Genomic DNA, 25,881 nt, shown 5'->3' with positions numbered 1-25,881 from the left:
GACTACATTTTCTTCCTGTCATGTACCTTTAGACCTGTCTAAAATAAATAATGGATTTATTGTGATGGTGTAGGCTGCAGGAGCCTACCTTATCCATTCGATCCCTGATTTATTGAAGGAGGGACTCATTTTATAAATTCAAAAGTATTTGGCTGTAATGTTACAATATTTTCAGACAAGGGTGGCTACCATCCTCCAGGATAGCTACTGGGTGTGCAGGCTTTTGTTCAAGCCCTGGTCTAACCACATTGTAGCCTAAACATCAGCTGATCAACAGGACCTTGATAAGCAGACTTGGGTGTTTCAGTGCTGGATCAAAAGCCAAGCCTGCACACCCAGAAGATCTCCAAATGGAGGGTTGACAACAGTGCAGTTCTATGTGTGGGGCTGTGCCTTGATCAAGGGCACAATGGCAGGAGGTGGTAGGTCGACATGGGATCAGACACAACAGCATTCCAGTGTCAGTAATGCTTACATTTTCATGTAGGCTATAATAATAAACATGGACATTTGGTTAAAAGTCATGGAGAAGTCATGGAAAATGTGTATACCCTTAACAGGGAATAATCAGAGGTCTCGATAGCATAATGTAATGTGTGAAATTTGGTGAACATAGTCTAATGGACGGACTTGGAAAAAGAGCTCCTGCACGTATTCCATCCCAAGTCAAGCACGGTAGAGAATGGAAGTTTGAAGACGTTCAAAGTTCCTCCATAGGTATAATTCTGTGAGCCTAATTCAGATAATGTATGTCATAACGAGATGTCCAGCTCTTCACGCCAAGCCTCCTCCTCCACCCTCTCTCCCCACCTAGACAAATTTCAGTCGCATCTCACGCACTACACTGGCTGTCCATCGTGTATGTATACAACCCAAGCCTAGGCAGCTGATAGCACCCATGCACTGCCTAGGCTAAAACAACTATTGCTTGTCCACTCCATAGCAAACTGCTCTATCCTCACTGATTGCGAAGTCATTTCATGTCGAGATAATTTAAAAACATTTTTATTTTAGAGGTTTAGATGTAGGAACAGAAAATAACAATGTAAACCTGCACTTTGAAGGGGGTTTGAACCGGTTCGGAAGTTATTTTGCAGATAGGAACAGGGGAACGGAACAAAAAATCATTACAGTTCGGTTCAGAGCTTAACAATTTCAGTTCCAATCCCTTCTTTTCATGTAGCCTAATTTTGGACAAGCAAATGTTTTAACCACCGATCAAGCAACATTATGGACTAAACGTTCAAATCCTGTTTCTGCAACAATACTGATCAAATTAAGATCCTACACTTGTATATGAATAGGCTGTCTCCCATCAATGTATAGTGATGTCCGTCACCATGCAACTTACTGTGGGCTATAGTAGAAGAAGCATATCTTCCCCACAAGCCACACTATAACACAGATATACTGATACCAATTATATACAAGATGGAATTCATGCCAGAGCTGACCCATATATCTCAATGACGATCCCCATGTTGTTTATGAACTGGGACACAGTAGCAAGTTATCTCTAACAATTCTATATGGTTTCTATATGGTATGTCTCTCTTGATGGGCCTAGTAAAAATACAGTATGTCTACCCTCTCAAGGACATATCGGAGGAGGACGGACAAGTCACCATTGATCTCTCCTCAGGGAGATTCTCCTATGCCTGCTGGCTCAACATTGAGTCCAAAGAAATCCCTAAATATGCATAGGGCTTCAGAACCCTCCGTGAGGATCCGTTTCAACGCAGTCAATAAGAACATAACATCAGTCTCCACAGCTAGCGTGTTGCCGGGTGACAGCTCCGCTCATCAATATTGACAAGAGAAAACCGATGTGGCATGATGCGATTGTGTACAGGTTGCCAAAAAAAATGCACAAAGACACAGTACCAGCTTTAGAGTGATGCCAGGGTATCTTGCTTCTTTGAAGCTTCTCCAACGACGGAGGGCAAATCTATAGTCCTGCTTTCTCACTAATCAGCTGTGTGGACTGGTCTTTGATTAAGCTTAAAAGTGATTGGGTTCTATAACTAATATGATATTCCTAAAAGCTGAACGTACTTGCTATTTCCTCTGTTCGTCCTACAACTGGAAGAAGAGAAGACATGGAATGACTTTCTGCTGGACCCGCGGAGAAATCAAAGAGAATACCATAGATCACTTTAATAATTTATTTGCATATGATTATCGTAAAAATACTCAAAGAGAAATGTGTATTTTGTTCTTTTTTTTACAATTCCATACATCTTACTCTTACAGAAAGAAGTCTGCACTGACGGACATACATTTTCGTATTTTTCTTCTTTCACATAGATTTTCTTTTTTTTCCTGGTACATGGCCCCTTTAAACGGTAATTTTCCTTTTGATGTTGCCTCTCACCAGCAACCAACATCCAAACAAGGGTTCACACGGAGGCCAGAGGGTGAAGTGAAGATGAACTCTGAGCGGATTGGTGTAGTACGGATGGGGATCATATAATAGCTATAGCACAGCGGCAGTGTTAATGTGAGAGATTGATGCTGACAGCTGGTCGTACTTAAAAATAAAAAAAAACGAGTAATTAACTGAATAATTCAAACTACATTAACATTTTGTGGGTCAGGTTGATGTTACGGTCACATAGTTATTATCTCAATGGTGACCTTTTTTATTTGCATTGATCCTTGACACATTTGACTAAAGAATAGATCTGACACATCAACAGTCTGGTTCCATACTGTATGTGCTTTAGCCAACTCCCCTGACTACCGTTGTCAGGCCAAACATGTTAGGCATGACAATGGATGAACACAGAGAGGAGTTGGTTGAGGCACAAAGGGACTGGAGCCCCAGGCTAAGATATCAGCAGCTAGTCCAGAATAATGGAATTGACAACTGTACTGACACGTTGAAAATGTGAGCCAGCACTGGTGACTAGAAATAGCTATTGTTCACCATTAACCCTTTCCTACGAGCAACAGCCTCCGTAAAATATTTGATTCTTGTTTAATCATTAAATTCACTGTTTAGTGTATTGAGTTTAATGTGTGAATATTATATATATATATTTTTTTAACAATAAGTAATAACTTAGCATCCAAAACAAGGCATAGTTGAATAAAATAAGAGTATGAAAATATGGCATATGTCTGTAGAGTAACAGTTATGCGGAACCGTCGTCTCTTGTTTCCATGGTGTTCATCCACAACAGTTCCACTTTGGCATGGCATTGCACACGACGGTGTGTCCTGTACAGTCAGACAAGTCCTTCTCAGTCACCCCCTTTATCCAGAGTAGGTGAAGAGGACACATAACAACACATACAGCACCATGAAACCAAAACCCCCCAGGAACATGGAAGACCACATTTAAAAGAAAGTGGATGAAACCAGATATAATAAAAAAAACAGCAATTGTTATAGACGTCTAAAATCAGGTTCTCTGGCCATGGGCACTGGGATACAATCTTTCAGGTGCCCACATTCATTTAGAATCCATAGAACCCATCCTTAAAGTCCCATGTGTGAACAAGCCTTTTTTGCATCACCATTGCCCTCGTTCCTTTCCAGACGTCGAAGTCCACAGTATCCATGCCCATTCCCATCCATGGTCAAAGTCAACGATAAGAGGCATGGAAAACATTTTGGGAAAAGAACACATCCCAGAAAGCACATGCAGACATGCAAACACAACCTGAGGGGGAGTTTGGCTTTCTGTCAATGAACGGTTCACAAATTCAATTCAACATCAATGATGGGTTATCCACAAGCTTCGCAAGTCTATTTTCTATGGTGCCCTACTGAAGCTGTCCAAAGTCGAGACTTCCTTTTCCATGTTAGTTTTGTCTAGGTAGAGTAGACGTTTTTGTCTCCTGTGGACAATGTTTTGTCTAGTTACAGTAGACAATGTTTGTTTTGTCTAGGTAGGGTCATTAATTCATCCATTGGGCTCTGCAAGTAGAGTTCCTAGGTAGTTTCTAGTGGGTCCAGTTTCCCATGCTGTCTCTGGTTTGGTTGTTTGTTGGTTTGTTGGTCCAGACCCAAACCTTAGACCCTGATGGGGAGAGTTGTGCTCATCTGTTGTCGAACTATATCATTCTGACTGCTGTCTAGACTCTTCCTGTGGTGGCCAGGCAGTGTCCCCCCGATCCGCAAAAGATCCCTGTCAACAAGAGAGGCAAAGATCAGTCACAGGTGGTTCTTTCAAGAGTACAAATTGTTAGACCAGTCTTGTTAAATTCCTAGTCTTGGAGTGGAGACCCTGGGAGACCCAGGGTTTTGTTCCAACCCAGGGTAGCGCATTGCATTCAACTTATCAACAAATCATCAAGCCCTTGATTTGTTGAATTAGGTTTGTTAGGCTTGTTACTATTTAAAATATACATATTTTAACCGTGGTTAATTAAAGGTTAATAAAAAATACTTTATTTAAGCAGGCAAGTCAGTTAAGAACACATTTGTATTTACAATAATCATCTGGTAAAAGCCTGCATACCCTGACGGCTCTCCAGGACCAGGATGGAAGAATGCTGCTGTGTTTAGGTATAGTATTACGCTGGCAACAACATTGAGGATGGGAGGCAGCACACAGCACACAGCACACGTAGCAGCACACAGTGAGAATCGATCACATATGTGTTGATACCGATCATGGAAAAGACAACCTATTTTAGAAGCCAGTTCCACCAATTACAAAATCCAATTTAACCTCTGAGCAGAATCAATTCATCGTTCTGGGGTTGTAATAAAACTAGTATCTCCTTCATCTACCTTCTGAGAATGCTACATTGTCTTTTTTTGCATCCCAAACGGCACACTATTCCCTATATAGTGCACTACCTTTGATAGGGGTCTCTCACTCTCTCTCTCTCCCTCTGTGGCTGTCACATACAGATGAGGCCATAAATCAATCATCCGCATGCCATCTGCATACAGTGATATGTAGCATAACACATGCCAGACACACTGACATACACATACAACTCCCCATTCGACCCATCAAAGCAAATGGCTTGGCCTCCCTTGGAGCATAAAAAAAGCTAATTAGCAACCTAATTAAACACATTCCTCTCTTTTAGCTTCTCCTGAATCTGCCTTATTACACACACTCCATCACCTCAGCCCTCCGGTAGTTTGTTTCCACATCGGCAGCCCCGGCTCTGTCTCTGTCCTATCACCTACATTTAAGAGACAGCCAAGAGCACAGGGAATTAAACCTAGGTCAGTCATTATGTTTCCACACGCAAATTAGGCCCACTCCTTGCAATGGGAATCGTCCGTGGGGTAATGCTGCGACAGTGAAACGCGGAAACGAAGACAGAGCTGGCCGGCTTGTAGTCCTAAAAAAATTAAAAATAAACGGTAATGAGTAACCTCTGGTTCGTCCAGCCGTTCCTATGGAGGAAATGAATGGGGAAAGAATGGAGTTTGGGGGAAAGGCTTATTAGCGATCTTATACGTTTTGAGATAATATTGGTCAGTGAACATGACCTTATATGAATTATGAAGCCTTTATGTGCTTTGTGTGTTTGTTTGGACAACATAAATGCTTCAAATTTGACAAAAAGTGACGTTAGCTAATGAAGATTATCTCATAGATTCTCATAGGTCTCCTAAGCCTGTGTTTACCACGGACCTTACTTTTGACGTCTTTCCAAAGAAAACGATGAGCCATGGTGGAGTTAGTGCCTACAAAAAAGACATCATTACCATCGCTCTCTATTGAGGCTCAAGAGAGGAGCTGTTAAGTGAGGGAACATGATCATTTTGCGGTTTTTGTTTGGTAAACAGAGCTGATCCAGAGCTTTGCCACATAGCAGTTGATGCATTAAACATACACTGAGTGTACAAAGCATCAGGAACACCTTCCTAATACTGAGTTGCACCCACTTTTGTCCTCAGAACAGCCTCAATTCGTCGGAGCACGGACTCCACAAGGTGTCGGAAGCGTTCCACAGGGATGCTGGCCCAGGTTGACTCCAATGTTTCCCACAGATGTGTCAAATTGGCTGGGTGGTGGACCATTCTTGAATCACACAGGAAACTGTTGAGCTTGAAAAACCCAGCAGCATTTCAGTTCTTGACACACTCAAACCGGTGCACCTGGCACCTACTACCATACTCCGTTCAAAGGCACTTGCCTATTCACCCTCAATCACACACACACACACACACACACACACAATCCATGTCTCAATTGTCTCAAAGCTTAGAAATCCTTCTTTAACATGTCTCCTCCCCTTCATCTACACTGATTCAAGTGGATTTAACAGGTGACATCAATAAGGGATCACCTGGATTCACCTGGTCAGTCTTTGTCATGGAAAGAGCAGGTGTTCCTAATGTTTTGTACACTCATTGTACATTTTAGGGCCAACTAACCACGGTCGATATTGTTGATCGCACCCCAAAACGACAAATCAAACCAACAATAAAGATTGTATAATCTCTTAGGTTTCTGATCTCCCCTGCACACTCGTATATACTTATTTTGAAACTGTTGCCTTGTTACTTTGTCTTAACACCAGTCTTGTTGTGCAAATCAAAAATAACGCTTTCCAGTCCCCTCCACTCACCCTGAGTATGTGCTGGTGACCACCTTGAGGGTGGCGGCGTTGCGGAGAAGCTTGTCCAGGGTGCTGACGATTTGGCAGAACTTTGGCCTCAGGTTCCTCTCCTTCACCCAGCACTCCAGCATGAGCTGGTGCAGCACCATGGGGCAGTCCATGGGAGGGGGCAAGCGGTAGTCCTGCTCCACAGCAGTCATCACCTACAGACAGTAAAAGGGTTAATATGATATACAGTACGGTACAATGCAACACAATATATCTTGCGATGCAATGCAATATGATATGATGTGTCACAACAACATACAATACAATTTCGATACTCTGCGGCACAATATGACACGCTACAACGCGATAGAATATGTTGTGATATAATACAATATTCCGGGTCCCCCCCCCAAAAATCTGGCAATTCAAAAGGAGAATGTTACATTACAATTCACGGTGGAATAAAATAAACCTCTGTAGATGTCCACTCATTGAATAGTTACGACATGTTTCAGTTCCCTTTACTCATTTTCATACCTTCACTTTAACGCATGCATTTTTAACTGCTTGCTACAAAAGCAGTTGTGCTTTTTGATCATGATAATGAATCTCTCTACTGCACTCCACAACTTTCCTTGTTTTCTCATTTGATTTGTTACGACATGTTTCTATTCTCTGTACAGGGAAGCTATTCGTATCCATATGCTGTCTGTATGTATTCGAATGACATCTTCCTGCAATGGAAATGTGCCTCCGGGGATACTACAAAATCTCTCCTATACTATTCCCACTTTTCTGTGCTGCTCTATTGAAACTAGCTGCAGTAGTAATACAACACGTTTGGATGAGCATCATCGTTCTCTATTTATTAATAAGGTAGAAGCCCAGTGAGATGGTAAGATGTGTTGCGGGGATAGAGAGAGTGTGTGTGTGTGTGTGTTTACTACTCTGCCGTAGTAAATATCTGTGGGGTGAAGATGCAGGTGTAGATAGGGGTGGCAGGAGGCAATAAAGTAAAATAAAATGTAAAAAAACGGCAACCAAGGCACACAGCCGCACTGACCACCTGCACAGTGAAGATAAAAACACACTTAGGCATAACTGTCAAGCTCAAGCTAAAAGTAGAGGCTGCAATGTCACTGCAATGTAAAGGAGCCCTCCTGAAATTAAACAGTGGCTAACACATTACCAATACTTCATTTTAGGTCATTTATTAAAAGGGACTAAAATAAGCTTTGTTGCTAACTCCGGTTCTTTAACATTGACTTTCACCCTGAAAATAGTTGATTCATGTGCACTGTCCCTATCAAATCAATACCATGAATACATAATGGAATACATAAATAAGTAGCATGCGAGTGTTGTGGAAGACTCTATCTAAAGAGTAGGCAGAGAGTATAACCCAAAAATATTAAACGAAACATGCAACAACTTCAAAGACTTTGCTGAGTTATTGTTCATATGAGGAAATCAGTTAATTGAAATCAACGAATTGGCCCTAAACTATGGATGGGTGGCCCACTAGGCGGGTTCGTACTGCAACCATGGAGCGCTCTGTTCACAACGTTGACATTGGCAAACCGCTTGACAACACAACGCCATACACGTGGGTCTGCGGTTGTGAGGCCAGTTGGACGTACTGCCAAATTCTCTACAACAACGCTTATGGTAGGAGAATTAAACAATCAATTGTCTGGCAACAGCTCTGGTGGACAGTCCTGCAGTCAGCATGCCAATTGCACACTCCCTCAAAACTTGAGACATCTGTGGCATTGTGTTATGTGACAAAACTGCAAATTTGTTAGTGGACATTTATTGCCCCCCCCCCCCCCCCCCCCAGCACCAGGTGCACCTGTGATTAATCATGCTGTTTAATCAGCTTCTTGATATGCCACACCTGTCAGGTGGATGGATTATATTGGCAAAGGAGAAATGCTCACTATCAGGGATTTAAACAACTTTGTGCACAACATTTGAGAGACATAAGCCTTTTCTAAGTATGGAACATTTCTGGGATCTTTCATTTAATTTCAGCTCATGAAACATGGGACCAACACTTTACATGTTGCGTTTATATTTTTGTTCAATGCGTATAACTAACTCACATCCTGGTTGCTCATGTCCCAGTAGGGCCTTTCTCCGTAGGATACCACCTCCCACATGACGATTCCGTAGCTCCACGCGTCACTGGCCGAGGTGAACTTCCTGAAGGCGATGGCCTCGGGGGCGGTCCAGCGGATGGGAATCTTACCTCCCTGCAGAGACACAGGGAGAGGCAGTGTTGCTACATTGGAGCATGCTGTGCGATGGAGTAAACACAGTCAGAGACGCACCCACACACAGGCAGAGACGCACCCACACACAGGCAGAGATGCACCCACACACAGGCAGAGACGCACCCACACACAGGCAGACATGCACCCACACACAGGCAGAGATGCACCCACACACAGGCAGAGACGCACCCACACACAGGCAGAGACGCACCCACACACAGGCAGAGACGCACCCACACACAGGCAGAGACGCACCCACACACAGGCAGACATGCACCCACACACAGGCAGACATGCACCCACACACAGGCAGAGACGCACCCACACACAGGCAGAGACGCACCCAAACACAGGCACCCACACAGGCAGAGACACCCACACAGGCAGAGACACCCACACAGGCAGACACACACTGATAACCATACTCTCATATACAGACTGCAGAGAGACAAAAAGACCACACATGGTGAGCACACACACACTTACACACAAAATTGCAAACAAACAAAGATAAACAAACAAACAAGCAATCACACAGACAAACATAGACATACCATATAAACACAGATCAAGCCAACAAGCAGATCCTCCCACAACTCACACTCTCCCTCCCACACCACTCACCAGAGAGCTGGTGTAGGTAGGATCGACTGATGAGTCGTCCAGGAAACGGGACAGACCGAAGTCGGACACCTTACACACCAGGTTGCTGTTGACCAGGATGTTGCGGGCGGCGAGGTCCCGGTGGACATAGTTCATGTCCGAGAGGTACTTCATGCCCGACGCGATGCCACGCAGCATGCCCACCAGCTGGGTCACTGTGAAGCGCCCATCATTCAGCTGTGAGGTATGGGTGGGGAATGGGGGTGAGTGAGGTAGTGAAATAGAGGAGTAATGCAGACAGGGAGGAGGGTAGATCGAGGGCAATGGGGGTGAGTGAGGTAGTGAAATAGAGGAGTAATGCAGACAGGGAGGAGGGTAGATAGAGGGGAATGGGGGTGAGTGAGGTAGTGAAATAGAGGAGTAATGCAGACAGGGGAGGGTAGATAGAGGGGAATGGGGGTGAGTGAGGTAGTGAAATAGAGGAGTAATGCAGACAGGGAGGAGGGTAGATAGAGGGGAATGGGGGTGAGTGAGGTAGTGAAATAGAGGAGTAATGCAGACAGGGAGGAGGGTAGATCGAGGGGAATGGGGGTGAGTGGGGTAGTGAAATAGAGGAGTAATGCAGACAGGGAGGAGGGTAGATCGAGGGGAATGGGGGTGAGTGAGGTAGTGAAATATAGGAGTAATGCAGACAGGGAGGAGGGTAGATCGAGGGGAATGGGGGTGAGTGAGGTAGTGAAATAGAGGAGTAATGCAGACAGGGAGGAGGGTAGATAGAGGGGAATGGGGGTGAGTGAGGTAATGCAGACAGGGGAGGGTAGATAGAGGGGAATGGGGGTGAGTGAGGTAGTGAAATAGAGGAGTAATGCAGACAGGGAGGAGGGTAGATCGAGGGCAATGGGGGTGAGTGGGGTAGTGAAATAGAGGAGTAATGCAGACAGGGAGGAGGGTAGATAGAGGGGAATGGGGGTGAGTGGGGTAGTGAAATAGAGGAGTAATGCAGACAGGGAGGAGGGTAGATCGAGGGGAATGGGGGTGAGTGAGGTAATGCAGACAGGGGAGGGTAGATAGAGGGGAATGGGGGTGAGTGAGGTAGTGAAATAGAGGAGTAATGCAGACAGGGAGGAGGGTAGATAGAGGGGAATGGGGGTGAGTGAGGTAGTGAAATAGAGGAGTAATGCAGACAGGGAGGAGGGTAGATAGAGGGGAATGGGGGTGAGTGAGGTAGTGAAATAGAGGAGTAATGCAGACAGGGAGGAGGGTAGATCGAGGGCAATGGGGGTGAGTGAGGTAGTGAAATAGAGGAGTAATGCAGACAGGGAGGAGGGTAGATAGAGGGGAATGGGGGTGAGTGAGGTAGTGAAATAGAGGAGTAATGCAGACAGGGGAGGGTAGATAGAGGGGAATGGGGGTGAGTGAGGTAGTGAAATAGAGGAGTAATGCAGACAGGGAGGAGGGTAGATAGAGGGGAATGGGGGTGAGTGAGGTAGTGAAATAGAGGAGTAATGCAGACAGGGAGGAGGGTAGATCGAGGGGAATGGGGGTGAGTGGGGTAGTGAAATAGAGGAGTAATGCAGACAGGGAGGAGGGTAGATCGAGGGGAATGGGGTGAGTGAGGTAGTGAAATATAGGAGTAATGCAGACAGGGAGGAGGGTAGATCGAGGGGAATGGGGGTGAGTGAGGTAGTGAAATAGAGGAGTAATGCAGACAGGGAGGAGGGTAGATAGAGGGGAATGGGGGTGAGTGAGGTAATGCAGACAGGGGAGGGTAGATAGAGGGGAATGGGGGTGAGTGAGGTAGTGAAATAGAGGAGTAATGCAGACAGGGAGGAGGGTAGATCGAGGGCAATGGGGGTGAGTGGGGTAGTGAAATAGAGGAGTAATGCAGACAGGGAGGAGGGTAGATAGAGGGGAATGGGGGTGAGTGAGGTAGTGAAATAGAGGAGTAATGCAGACAGGGAGGAGGGTAGATCGAGGGGAATGGGGGTGAGTGAGGTAGTGAAATAGAGGAGTAATGCAGACAGGGAGGAGGGTAGATAGAGGGGAATGGGAAAGGGAGAAAAAGACAGAAGGAAGAAGAAGGAAAGAGAGACAGAAGGGAGAAGAGAGAGAAGGGGGAGATGGGTGAGGAAAAAGTAAGAGGAAGGAGAAAGAGAAGGGGGAGATGGGTGAGGAAAAAGTAAGAAAGGAGGGAGAGATAGAGAAGGGGGGATGGGTGAGAAAAAAAAAGTAAGAGGAGGGAGAAAGAGAAGGGGGAGATGGGTGAGGAAAAGGTAAGAGGGGAGGGAGAGAGAGAGGGAATCGGTAGATGAAGTCAGTCAGTCAGTCAGTCCCTAAGCTTACATAAACATAATCATGACATATGCCATAACCATCCATGACTGGTTCTGTCAGTCTGCAACAGACAAACTTTTCAAGCTGTCTGACCCCATCTAATAAGATTAATAATTTAAATGGATATTTAATAACTAAATTCCATGTGCTGTGCTGTGTGTATGTGTGTTTCTGTTTGTAACTGCAGATGAAACAGCGTGAAAGTGAATAGGAAAGTCCGCTGTCAACTAGTTACAGTTAGAATTCAATTGTCCTTTCACAGAACGACAAGAGGTTCAACCTTTTTCTGCGTGATCCAGTCTTGACTGAAAGGAAATGAGCGTTACATTGATGGTGCCATGCTAACTATGCTTACCCTCACTACAGCTCCACAGAATTAGAAAAACTAGAATGGAAAATCATGGCTCCATGACTTGAATGGGCATTTTTGTTCTAGAAATTATATTTCTATTACCAGCTTCAATACATAATCAGTCCCATTTCTTATTAGTATTGTTCATGCATGAGAGCACCAGCCGTTCCGGACGACTGCGTGATAACTCTCTTAATAGCCGATGTGCGCGTGACTTTTAAACAGGTTAACATTCCCAAAACCGCGGGTCCAGACAGATTACCAGGACGTGTACTCAAAGCATGAGTGGACCAACTGGCAAGTGTCTTCACTGACATTTTCAACCTCTCCCTGACAGAGTCTGTAATACTTATATATTTCAAGCAGAACGCCATAGTCCCTGTGCCCAAGGAAGCGAAGGTAACCTGCCTAAATGATTACTGCCCTGTAGCACTCATGTCGGTAGCCATGAAGTGCTTTGAAAGGCGAGTCATGGTTCACACCAACAGCATCATCCTGAATACCCTAGACCCACTCCACATTAACTCGCTACTGGTACCCCCTGTATTTAGCCTCGGTATTGTTATTTTATTGTGTTACTTTTTACCTTAGTTTATTTGGTAAGTATTTTCCTAACAGTATGTTATATACTGTATTCTACAACATCTACTGCATCTTGCCTATGCCGCACGGCCATCGCTCATCCATATATTTATATGTACATATTCTTATTCATCCCTTCACATTTGTGTGTATAAAGTAGCTGTTGTGAATTTGTTAAGATTACTTGTTAGATATTACTGCATTGTCGGAACGAGAAGCACTAGCATTTCGCTACACTCGCATTAACATATGCTAACCATGTGTATGTGACCAATAAAATTAGATTTGATTTGGAACTCTTTCTTAAACTGCATTGTTAGTTAAGTAAGCATTTATGACAAATAAAGTTTGATTTAATTGGATGCCATACTTCCAAGTCTCACAAGGGAGCCTGGAAATCGAGGTTTGTTTCTCAACAACTCAGGAGGGGAACATTCCAAACATGCCAAATATGTAAACATTGTGTTTTGTACTCTACACTCAAATTTAGTTTGACAGGAAAACAAGTTTGGATGGATATGTAAACAAAATGCTTCATAACAGGCATAGATGGTTAAGGCCTGTTAGGGGGCTTGTATTACTATTCTCGTGGGTACCGAAAATCCCCAAAAGTCCCCAAAAGGATAGTAAAATGGAGACATTTCCCTGGTTCCCACAAGGACAAAGGCTATTTTAGGCTTAGAGTTTAGGTTTAGGATTACAATTAGGGTTAGGGTTACAATTAGGTTTAGGGGTTAGGTTTAGGGGTTAGGGTTATGGGTTAAGGTTTAGGGCTTAGGTGTAGGGGTTAGATTAGGGTTAGGGGTTAGGTTTAGGGTTAAAGGTTAGGGAAAACATGATTTTGAATGGAAATGCATTTTAGGTACCCACAAGGATAGTAAAACATATGCTGTGTGTGTGTGTGTGTGTGTGTGTTTGTCCTTACGTGCAAACATGTTTGTTCTTGTTATGCATGTGTTGTGTGTGTGTGTTGTTCTGCCTGCATCCCATAGTCAGGCACAATAGTTTGGCGGGCCATCACTAGATCACGGCAGAGTGTATCCATGATTCACACACACACACACACACACACACACGGTTGGATGGACATCTGACTGAGAGGAGTGCGTGAGAAGGAGTGAGAAGCTGCTCTTCAGTCACAAGATGAGATAAGACAAGGAGGGCTATGGAGATTGCACTGTGGTGCATGGTCTTAAGCTTCCTCATCGTCCTCTGAGAGAGATCATTTGTGAATGACTACGTTAACCTTGTCTCTAACCTCTAGGGTCTTTCCTGGTTAAAGGTTAAATCTGGGTTGTTGTTTTTTTGATTCGTAGGCGGGATCTTGGTTTACTCTTAAAGGAAAGGAGCTACACCTTATGTAAGCTATAGTACGATGACCTAAGAATGGACAGTGCGTCATTCCTAAGAGCTCATCAAGGATAACGGCTAATAAGAGCCAGCAGCATACCAGCAGCATACCACCCTGCATTCCACTGCTGGCTTGCCTCTGAAGCTAAGCATGGTTGGTCCTGGTTGGGTGGGGGCCAGTAGGAGGCCCTCTTTCTTTCCTCTGGTCTAAAAAAAAAGATCCCAATGCCCCAGAGCAGTGATTGGGGACATTGCCCTGTGTAGGATGCCGTCTTTCAGGTGGGACGTTAAACGGGTGTCCTGACTCTCTGTGGTCACTAAACAATCCCATGGCACTTATCGTAAGAGTAAGAGTGTTAACCCCGGTGTCCTGGCTAAATTCCCAATCTGGCCCTCATACCATCACAGCCACCTAATCGTCCCCAGCTTCCAATTGGCTCATTGCGCTCCCCTTTAACTAATCCCCAGGTCGTTGCTGTAAATGAGAACGTCTTCTCAGTCAACTTACAGTGGGGCAAAAAAGTATTTAGTCAGCCACCAATTGTGCAAGTTCTCCCACTTAAAAAGACGAGAGAGGCCTGTAATTTTCATCATAGGTACACTTCAACTATGACAGACAAAGTGAGAAAAGAAATCCAGAAAATCACACTGTAGGAGTTTTAATGAATTTATTTACAAATTATGGTGGAAAATAAGTATTTGGTCACCTACAAACAAGCAAGATTTCTGGCTCTCACAGACCTGTAACTTCTTCTTTAAGAGGCTCCTCTGTCCTCCACTCGTTACCTGTATTAATGGCACCTATTTGAACTTGTTATCAGTATAAAAGACACCTGTCCATAACCTCAAACAGTCACACTTCAAACTCCACTATGGCCAAGACCAAAGAGCTGTCAAAGAACACCAGAAACAAAATTGTAGACCTGCACCAGGCTGGGAAAACTGAATCTGCAATAGGTAAGCAGCTTGGTTTGAAGAAATCAACTGTGGGAGCAATTATTAGGAAATGGAAGACATACAAGACCACTGATAATCTCCCTCGATCTGGGACTCCACACAATATCTCACCCCGTGGGGTCAAAATGATCACAAGAATGGTGAGCAAAAATCCCAGAACCACATGGGGGGACCTAGTGAATGACCTGCAGAGAGCTGGGACCAAAGTAACAAAGCCTACCATCAGTAACACACTACGCCGCCAGGGACTCAAATCCTGCAGTGCCAGACGTGTCCCCCTGCTGAAGCCAGTACATGTCCAGGCCCGTCTGAAGTTTGCTAGAGAGCATTTGGATGATCCAGAAGAAGATTGGGAGAATGTCATATGGTCAGATGAAACCAAAATATAACTTTTTGGTAAAAACTCAACTCGTCGTGTTTGGAGGACAAATAATGCTGAGTTGCATCCAAAGAACACCATACCTACTGTGAAGCATAGGGGTGTAAACATCATGCTTTGGGGCTGTTTTTCTGCAAAGGGACCAGGACGACTGATCAGTGTAAAGGAAAGAATGAATGGGGCCATGTATCGTGAGATTTTGAGTGAAAACCTTCCATCAGCAAGGGTATTGAAGATGAAACGTGGCTGGGTCTTTCAGCATGACAATGATCCCAAACACACCACCCGGGCAACGAAGGAGTGGCTTCATAAGAAGCATTTCAAGGTCCTGGAGTGGCCTAGCCAGTCTCCAGATCTCAACCCCATAGAAAATCTTTGGAGGCAGTTGAAAGTCCGTGTTGCCTAGCAACAACCCCAAAACATGACTGCTCTAGAGGAGATCTGCATGGAGGAATGGGCCAAAATACCAGCAACAGTGTGTGAAAACCTTGTGAAGACCTACAGAAAACGTTTGACCTCTGTCATTGCCAACAAAGTGTTGAGATAAACTTTTGTTATTAACCAAATACTTATTTTCCACCATAATTTGTAAATAAATTCATAAAAAATCCTACAATGTGATTTTCTGGATTTTTCCCCCTCATTTTGTCTGTCATAGTTGAAGTGTACCTATGATGAAAATTACAGGCCTCTCTCATCTTTTTAAGTGGGAGAACTTGCACAATTGGTGGCTGACTGAATACTTTTTTGCCCCACTGTACCTGGTCATATATGGGTTAAATAAAAACAAACTCAAAACGAGCTCTAACTGAGTCAGAGAGCATTGCTGTGTGTGTACACCGCCCACTGTCATTACAGTAGGTGTCATGTAATAGAACTCTCGAAAGTTGCAGAAGTTCTCAACTCCCCCCGCGGATTTGTTCAGCATCCACTGATGTGTAGGAGGTGCTATGTGCAATTGTGCTTGTCCCCAGGCTTTTACGTAGCACAGTCAAAGAGTAGCTCCATCAATGGTTTTGTGCAGGAGAATCCCTATCCGTCAGCTGTATTGTGTATAACTATGCAGGTCTTAGGATTTTCTGCACAGCCGCTATCAATATTCATCAGAGGGGTCAGGAACGGTTCCACGGATTGTCATAACTGGTGTGTGTTCGGTACGACTCAAAGCCTCCACTGGTGAGTAGGTTGTCGCACAGTACGTGTGATAATGCGTGACTCCAGGATTTGATTCGGTAGAGTAGACTCGATATCAATTGAATATGTCCTGTATGATTCCATGCATCATCACAACTCAGTCAGTGTTCCCCTGAGGAAGGAGCCCCGCGCTCCATTCTCCATGAGCCTTGGGATTTTAAACAGTATGCAACTCCTCGGCTATCAATATCAACCAGAGTTGTCATGTACAATTCCTCACGTCGCCACAACTGGTGTCAGCCTCACTCACCCTGAGAAAGGAGTCCAACGCTCCGTTCTCCATGAACTCGGTGATGATGAGCACGGGGCAGCTGCGGGTTAGCACGCCCTCCAGCCGGATCACATTGGGGTGGTCGAACTGGCCCATGATTGACGCTTCCCCCAGGAAATCCCGCCTCTGGCGCTCTGTGTAACCCGCCTTCAGCGTTTTGATGGCCACCACCCCCTCACGGCGGCTGGCCTGCTTCAGGCGCCCGCGGCACACCTCCCCGAACTCACCTGGGTGGGGAAGGGAGTGAGTGGAAGGAGTGGAGGAGGGAGTGTGGATTGGGGAGGGGGGGGGGAGTGAGGGAGAGGGAGGGAGCATTACTGGTTTGAACTGAGGAGGAAGAAGAGGAAGACGAGGAGGAAGAGAGCAAGGGATGGAGTTTGTGAGGAGGGGAGGAAAAGAGAGCGAGAGCTCAGGGGTCTGAGAGGTTGGGGAGGGATTGAGGGACGGAAAGATCAACCTGCGACCGGGAGTGGTGCCTGGGACCGGTGTAGGGGGAGAGGGGACGGATGAGGAGCTTGGGGGTTTTGGTGCCTTGGTAAAAAGTTGTGTGTTTAAAAAGGAAAAGGAGAGAGAAAGAAGAGAAAGAGAGGAAAGCAAAGGAGGCATTCAAGGTTGAAGTTAGGAGATAGACGACATGCTCTTAGAGAAGAAACAGCAGACTTGGTGGATGACAGAAGCAGACACTCCAAACTCCCCCTCCAATATGCACATACCCCCTCAACAACCGCTGCCCATCCTCTGAACACACACACTGCCCACCCAGCACAAATCCTGTTCAACCAACCCCCCCCCCCCCCAACATTGACCACTCCCCAAAACACAATCGACTCTAAAAAAGCCTACCCCTTAAAATCCACATTTCAAAAAGGCCACACTAAAAAAGGTATAATCTTTGAAAATTATAGTTATGTCACACATGATGCTAACAAAAATATATGGAAATGTCTGCTCTACTTAAAATTACAACCAACTAATTGCAGCATTAACGCAAAAATGGAAGAGGAAAGTGGAAGGGGGAGAAGTAAGGAACTTGTCTGTCAACCCTGCATTAAAGACCAAAATTGTCTGAAGAAAATGGTGATAAATTAAAAAAGTAAACCTGTTTCATTTCAGGACCAAAAAATTGACAGCTGTGCCATATAGATTGCATAATAGTTGGGAAGAGATTTCTGATGTACCAATTCCATGGCACGTGGTTTATGAACTGATACACAAAACAACCCTGGATTCAAAACTCAAGTTTTTAAATTAAAATGTTGTACAAAATTATTGCAACCAATAGAATGTTATATATTATGGGGGATAAAACCATCCCGGCTCTGCAGATTTTCCAGCGAAGAGACAGAATCATTAGATCATTTGTTTTGGTACTATCCATACGTAGCTTGTTTTTGGACACAGGTTCAGGAATGGCAGAAGAATTGCAAGAATTTACCTGGAGCTAACACTGCAAATAGCAACTGCTGGGTGATTTTAAAAAGGCATAGTCAATCGATCAATAACGTCATAATACTCGAGCAAAAAAAATGTTATCTTTAATTTACAATATGTAGAATCTAAGGTTCAGAACTTTTGTGAAGCATCACAGCACAGTCGAAAAATATGTGGCAAATAGAAACTGGATGGTGTTCAGAGATAGATGGGATGGGTTGAGTGGAGCTGAAGGCTGGGACTGGATGGTGTTCAGAGATAGATGGGAGGGGTTGAGTGGAGCTGAAGGCCGGGACTAAAAAACATACAAAAGACACATTTTGTAAAATGTTTGGTGTCCGTAAAATGTATATAGTATGAATAAGCTGGAAGTAGAAGCCTAAGTGTTGTTGTCCATTAGTTTACTCCAATTAGGGGAGGGATGGTAGGGTTAGGAGAACATAATAAAGGTATATATAATCTATATCTAAACAAAAAATATGGGGATTGGAAATGAATGTAGACAATTACATTGATGGAAGCCGCAATCGATCTGCAATATTAAAGCTGATCCACCCCCTGAAAAAACACACTTAAACAAACAAAAAAAAAGACGAAACTTCAACAACTAGCTATATTGGTTACCTGCACCAATGACCTCCTCGATCTTCACACACGAGATGTCTATCTCCTTGGCAAACTCGTGGATGGCCTCGTTGGGGTCCTCGTAAGTGAACGGGTCAATGTATACTTTCACCCCCGGGGAAACTAGAGAGATGAAATGAATGAAGGGAGGATTGCATCAGATGTTTTTCGCCAGGTCTTGAACACACACTGAGTGACTATAATACAGTCATGACTGGTCTGAAATTGGAAGCATGAACAGCATATGAGCATATCTATCACACAGCTCGGGGAGTCTTGAAGAGCGGGTTGATAAACCTGATCTAGATAATCATGGTTTTCTGTGAGCAAATGCAGTTTCCTGCCTTGGTCAGATGACTGAATAATTCATTCAATCAGGTGGTTTACCGTCTTGGTTTGAAAAAAGGACCACAGAAGCTGCAGCTCTTCAGGATTAGAGTTGTATAGTATGCACACACATGCACGCACACACACAACCTCCTCCCCAAACACACACACATACAACCCCCTGCCCCCAACACACACACATACAATCCGCTTCCCCCAACACACACACAACCCCCTGCCCCCAACACACACACACACACACAACCCCCTTCCCCCAACACACACACACAACCCCCTGCCCCCAACACACACACACATACAACCCGCTTCCCCCAACACACACACACACACACAACCCCCAACACACACACATACAACCCGCTTCCCCCAACACACACACAACCCCCTGCCCCCAACACACACACATACAACCCTCTTCCCCCAACACACACACAACCCCCTGCCGCCAACCCACACCCCCTCCCCCAGTGCTCACCGTACCGCTGCTGCACAAATACACAACACCCTCCCCAAACACACACTCACAAAAGCACAACCCCCTGCCCCAAAGACACACACATATACAACCCGCTCCCCCAACACACACACACTCTCCCCCAGTGCTCACCGTACTGCTGCAGCTTCTCTGTGTACTCCAGCTCCGAACCGCTGTGTTGCTTCCTGCAAACAAGGACCACACACGCACAATCTCATTCGTATGATCAATCCTCATTCCTGGCTGGCACTCCACAGGCTGCTTTCAAATAACAAGCGGATGATAACAGATTGTATTCAGACAGTCGGGATTGGAAGAATGGAACAATGCTAAGGTTGGCTTAAGCCTTTCTAAGGGCTTTTCAGGATTCAAGAAGTTGCCAAATAATGACCAAAAAGGCCTGTGTTAGATACATAGATACATACATAAAACATTTTTTTTTACCTAGAGCAAACTATGGCCATGACCACAATGGCAACAATGACCACTAGACCGGCCGACGCCGAGCCCACGATGAGCGGCAGCTGGTCCTGCACCGATTTCTGAGGGTCACCTGAGGAATAAAAAAAACAATGATAAACAAACAATAAACACCTGAAATGTCACTGAGGAATTCTTTTTAAAAAACAGCTAGTGAAATATGGAATCGGATTCATGCCAAAACAAAATAAATGGGATGTGAATTGTATTACAATCTGTGTTTAGTTTTTCATTTAGACACAAGGTTAGCGGCCTTGTGGTTAGTGTCCGCCCTGCGATTGGAAGGTTGGGAGTTCGATCCCCGGCCAGTGCGTCTCTGCTTGGCACTCAGCATTGAATCAGATTGTGGTTAAGGCCTTGCGATAGACTAGCGTCCTGCACATCAAGCTGCCTCACGCTACAGAAACAGGAGACTGGCTGCTGCTCCTAGAAGCCAAGCCTTGTGCAAGGCTACTTACTTATTCCAAAAAGCTATGCACTCTGGTAGAAAAAGAAAACACGCATATTGAAAAACACAACATTTTATTTCAATGTTTGTACATGTATTAATCCTGCATTAATCTGCTTCTGTAATAGACTGTAGAAATATCACACAGCCATTAAGAGCAATTCTTTTTATTTTAAAACAGACAACTTCTTCAAATGGCTTCTTCAGTGTTCTTTCACTACTTGGGTGGATTGTACTTATTAAAGTGAACATAGAAAAGCTTTGAAACACCGGTGAAAAAAAAACATGAAAGGCATTAGCAATGGTGGAGGATACTGATAAACAGTGAAGGGAGAGAGAGAGAGAGACAGAAAGAGGAGGAGAAAAAGACAATGAACTAGTGAAGGCAGAAAAGGAAGAGAGACAGAGGGAAAGTAAGAGGCACAGAGACAGATGGGGAGGAAGAGCTCGACACAGAGCACAGAGAGAAAGAATGAGACAACGAAGGAGCACAGGAGGAGGAGGAGAGAGAGAGAGAGAGAGAGAAATGCTTACTGTGTATGGAGGTGCTGAAGTCCATAGGGATACTGTAGTGTCCGTAGCCAGCCACAGTGCGAGCCCGGACCTGGACAACGTAGGAAGTGGCAGCCCTCAGTCCCTCCACACGGGTTGAGCTGTGCTGGGCCGTCACCGTGTGTGACATGGCCTGGCCCTATGGAACACATCAATCAATCAACCAATCGAACAAATGTACTTATGAAACCCTTTAAACATCAGCAGCTGTCACATGATTTTACAGTAACACAGCTTAGACGGAAATCAGAGGCAGACTGACAAGGAAAACTCCCTAGAAGCAAGAAAACCTTGAGGAACCCATGGATTAGAATCGAAAAAATGCTAAATTCTTCTTCTTTAAAAAAAAAAAGGGACAGCATTCACTTGATGTAGTTGAGTTAATTTGGTTTATAGTCTTTTCTATATGAGCAGCATGTCTATGTCCATCGGGCACATGATGCTGATGCTGCTGAAGAAAACAACACACATCACAACACACATGTTTCCTAATGTAAATCATGGTTGAATCAGAGAACAGTGAGCCTGGTCCCAGATGCGTTTGTGCTTGTATAGTCAACACCTATGAGTGGGCTATACAGCACAAACAGATCTGGGACCAGGTTAGAGGCTGGGAAAAAGGCAATCGGAGTGGGCTATACAGCACAAACAGATCTGGGACCAGGTTAGAGGCTGGGAAAAAGGCAATCAGAGTGGGCTATACAGCACAAACAGATCTGGGACCAGGTTAGAGGCTGGGAAAAAGGCAATCAGAGTGGGCTATACAGCACAAACAGATCTGGGACCAGGCTATAAAACAGTGTCTTACCCTTTCGTAGTACTTAATCTCGTAATCCAGGATGACCCCGTTGGGTTTCTCTGGGGGAAGCCAGGACAGGCTGAGGGTGTCTGACGTTGACTTCATCAGGTGCACTGTGGGTATTGCTGACGGTGCTGTGATTGGACAACAAAAGAGGCTGATGTAAAATAAGTAAAAAGAAATGCAAGCGTTCATGTTGAATATGTTAAGAGCATTTTTGTTCCACTGTATAAATGAAATTAGCAAAGTGTACAAGCTCTTCATCGAGCGTTGTTTACGGTTATCTGACTTCTTACCATGACATTTATCTGACCATTCTCCATGACATTTCAGTTGATTGATTTGGTACTAAGCTGAAATGACACACACTGAGGCCATAAACTCACACAAAGCACCAGTCCTGAGAACAAGATGAGACGGTAGAAAGTAGATGACTTTGTTGCTGCTAACCTGAGTTGAGTGGTAAAAGTTGGTGACCTTGAGTGGTGTGTCGTCGTGTAGTCAGAGAGGCGATGTTAAGTGGTAGGTAGCTACTTTACTTACAGTGGTGACCTTGAGTGGTGTGTCGTCGTGTGGTGAGGTGAGAGTGAGTGCCGATATCAATTATTCATGTTGAGTGCTGCTAACGTTAAGCGCTGACAAAGCGTCACGACGATACTAACCGGCCTGGTTGGTGGTGATGTTGACGGTGGCGTATCGCGGTGCGCCGGGGCTCTTCCCAGAGACGCCGTTGACCGCCTGGATCTCAAAGCTGTAGCGGGTGTGCGCCTGCAGGTTCCTCACCACCACCTTCCTCTGGGTCAGGCCGAGTCGGCGCGGCGACATGTCCATGTTGTCGTCGCAGCGCGAGCACGGGCTCTGGTCGCGCTGACACTTCTTACACACCACGTTGTAGATGACGTCGTCCCGCCCGCCGACGTCCAGCGGCTCCTCCCACTCCAGGGCGATCGAGGTCTCGTTCACCGTGGAGATGACGTTCTGAGGTGGCGAGGGCACGGCTGGACAGAAACGCCACATACGGGTTAGTGATGTCCTCTGAACACCGCTTATAGAGGCTAATATTGTAGAACCTCACTGTTAAAACCAAAGTCTTCAAACCCCACTCTAAGCATTTATGATTTGCTTACTAAGATACCAATTAGGGCTTATCTTCCTGGGTCCATAAAGTTCATACAACTGTCCACTTTCTGGTGGAGAAATATGATCTCCAGCACATACTGAATTGAACAGAAGTCTTCATTTATGTTATATTTACCATGTTCATTCCATGCATGACTTCCAACATTATAATTCATGGAACTTAATAAATCATTACCCATTAAATAGCAATTGGGAGTTCATTCCATAAAGTAGAAATATGTTCTGCTATATACATGACGAAATAAATAGCAGGATTCATACAGCGAATATAAACCATATCCAAGCCACGCTTGACTTAAACATCACTATTCATGAAACGTGATTCATTACCCATAAAATAGCGATGATCTGAATTGAAATGATCCATTGCACAGCGGTGGTGCATAGTGGTGTATACCTATGGAACAGTGTTACTCAAATGGAGACGAGTTCTTTAAATAAGAACGGTGTGAAATCGGGGTAAGGTGTGATAAATGCTACAGGGGACAGCTGGAGCAGCAAGCACAATGTTTCTTTCATCCAGTTACAGAGGCTGGGGGGGGGGAAATATAAACCCAAACCCCTCTCAAAGCCGACTCAGACAACACCTACTACGGCAGCAGCACATGGCGAGGTAATGCTTTCAGAGTGTGTCAGTTCACGCATCTCAACCAACTCAGTTCAGCTCCTCTGCCTGTTCGTCCTAAGTGGAGCTAGTCCCCCCCCCCCCCCCCTCCCCCCACACACATGCTCTGTCCTATCCAATTAGACTGGCACAGTTTAGAATGTGGCCTCATCTAATTGGGCACAAAGTCTGAAATGCTGGGCTCCCGACGTGAGCCCGAGCTGAGCTTTTGAGTACAACACCCTCGACCCCTTGCTAAACATTGTCTGCCAGGCCTGGCACACGCTCTGACAGGCGATAGGGGAAGTATGGAGTCCGAATGGTCTGCGACGATAGTGGCACAGTGGTTTGAAAAGATTTGGACACAGTGACACAGTCCAAATTTTCTCAACAAGGAGAGTGTGCACGAGTCATAGGGGCTCAGTCACAGTTAATGTATGTTATGCCAGAGGGGGAAAAAAGGCCTTTGGTGTTAGGCTATATCACAATGTCAAAGCAGTGCATGTCTATCACACACACATTGTGATATCTCTGAGAAAAAGGGGGATTTCTCTGATAAAGGTGTCTGGAAACAACCGCAGTTGCTCAAGTTAAAACTAAACTGTCTTCACAGACACTTGCACCATGGCGGTTTTCTAAAACTCTCTGGGCCAGTTCCTCAGACAAAGGTTAAGCCTAGTTCTACACTAAATCGCATGGAGAATCTCCCATGCTCAACGGAGAATCTTCATTGAATATCTACGGCCAATGACGACTGCTAATGAAAAGCGGTGAGCTTGACTTACTGGTGCAGGCTGAGTCCGGAGGGTCACTGTCGGCACGGTAGAAGCCATTCTGGCATAGGCAGATGTTGGCACCCCTGGAGCTCGTGCGACTGTTGGGGGGGCAGGGGTAACACGAGCCCTCCCCCTGCTTGTACTTGAATGACCCGGGGGCGCACGCTATATTGGGAAGACAAAAGTGAAAGGGACAGTCAGAACACTGTCAAAGTCAATAAAGCACAACACCAAACCAAGGCCGGCACACATACTACAAATCTCAGTCCGGCTGGGGGTCAAGAATGTTAGAAAGGCCTAACTATTGATATTAGGGCCGTTCTCGTTGAGTTTGAGAGAGCTACTCTGTCCAAATCTTTCAAACCTCTCTTTCGGGGTAAGTTTGAATGGGTGAGGAGCACCTAAACTCTTTATCATGGAAACTTCTAGCAAGGGGTGTGAACACAATTGCGATCGTAAACAATGAAGAGAAAAACATTTTCTTTCCCCCTCCCACAAAATTAAAATCACAGTGCAGTTATCACGAAACATATTCTTTGCCGTGTTATAGCCTAACTAGACGATAGGCTATAAAGGCCTGGGGAAAGTTGGGTAATTTAAATAAAACCAGAGAGATAGAGGTGAACTTTAGGCTACTTGGCAAATTTGCAAGACAAGACATTGCGAGATACAGATTACCATGACATATCCACACGGTTCTTTCTGCCTGCCCCCTCCTCTCTCTGCCTCGTTCCGGCTCGTCTGCTCTTTCTCTTCGCTAATGATGCAAGTGTGTGTTCAGTCTTCCGTCTGGTGCGTGTAGAGTATACTAGCATATTCCTTAATGATAGGCCCTGCTTTACTGAAGTTTGCAAGATAAAGCATTCCATTGTGAGATTCAGCTTTTGATTGCCGATAGATAGGCCTGGTGCACGATTCTGACTCTGTCTACCTAGTGGCCGACCTGCCTGTACTGTGCCCGTCCCCTCTTTCTCCCTTGCTTTGGAAGACGCTAACTAATCAGTTTCCTCCGTTCCAAAAGTATCCAAATCGTAGGAGTCGATTCCTTGCAGATTCTAATCTTGGCACTCAGAAATGGGAGTCGACACCAGGATTCGACGTGCAAGGAGTCGATTATTTTGGAGACGACTCTCCACCACCACGTCATTGCTGTTAACAGGTGGGGAAAAATGGCAGAGGAAGGCAAGCGACATCAGCGAAGTCCTACACTGCAATGCTTTGAGAAGTTAAGTGAGAAGGCGGTAAAATGCAACATTTGCGAGGTGGAACTGGGGTACAGTAATGGTAATACAGGTGCAATGCTTAACTATCTGAAATGGCCCCACTTTGAAGTCACACGGAATTTATTAACATTTCTTATCGTTTTAACGGAAAACCAA

At 45.0% G+C, this 25,881-nt stretch overlaps 1 protein-coding gene across 1 annotated transcript in view; it reads right to left on the bottom strand.

The window, feature by feature from the left end:
• Nucleotides 1-2,151: 2,151 nt before the first annotated feature.
• The window catches only part of ephb3a (eph receptor B3a), a 46,393-nt gene continuing 22,663 nt past the window's right edge, over nt 2,152-25,881 (bottom strand). The window contains exons 4-15 of the mRNA XM_036985602.2: nt 24,512-24,667; nt 22,645-22,980; nt 21,992-22,116; nt 21,166-21,322; nt 20,148-20,256; nt 19,836-19,888; nt 18,881-19,003; nt 16,805-17,052; nt 9,428-9,643; nt 8,633-8,782; nt 6,549-6,742; nt 2,152-4,135 (exon numbers count right to left, since the gene is read on the bottom strand). Coding sequence (XP_036841497.2) covers nt 4,021-4,135; nt 6,549-6,742; nt 8,633-8,782; nt 9,428-9,643; nt 16,805-17,052; nt 18,881-19,003; nt 19,836-19,888; nt 20,148-20,256; nt 21,166-21,322; nt 21,992-22,116; nt 22,645-22,980; nt 24,512-24,667 — 1,982 coding nt within the window. The 3' untranslated portion in view covers nt 2,152-4,020. The remainder of the gene's footprint in view (nt 4,136-6,548; nt 6,743-8,632; nt 8,783-9,427; nt 9,644-16,804; nt 17,053-18,880; nt 19,004-19,835; nt 19,889-20,147; nt 20,257-21,165; nt 21,323-21,991; nt 22,117-22,644; nt 22,981-24,511; nt 24,668-25,881) is intronic.

The sequence above is a fragment of the Oncorhynchus mykiss genome, chromosome 8 (assembly GCF_057628025.1).
Source record: "Oncorhynchus mykiss isolate SJ-2025 chromosome 8, ASM5762802v1, whole genome shotgun sequence".
Lineage (NCBI taxonomy): Eukaryota > Metazoa > Chordata > Actinopteri > Salmoniformes > Salmonidae > Oncorhynchus > Oncorhynchus mykiss.
The sequence above is the reverse complement of the archived record's forward strand: the minus strand, read 5'-3'. Positions and strand labels throughout refer to the sequence as shown.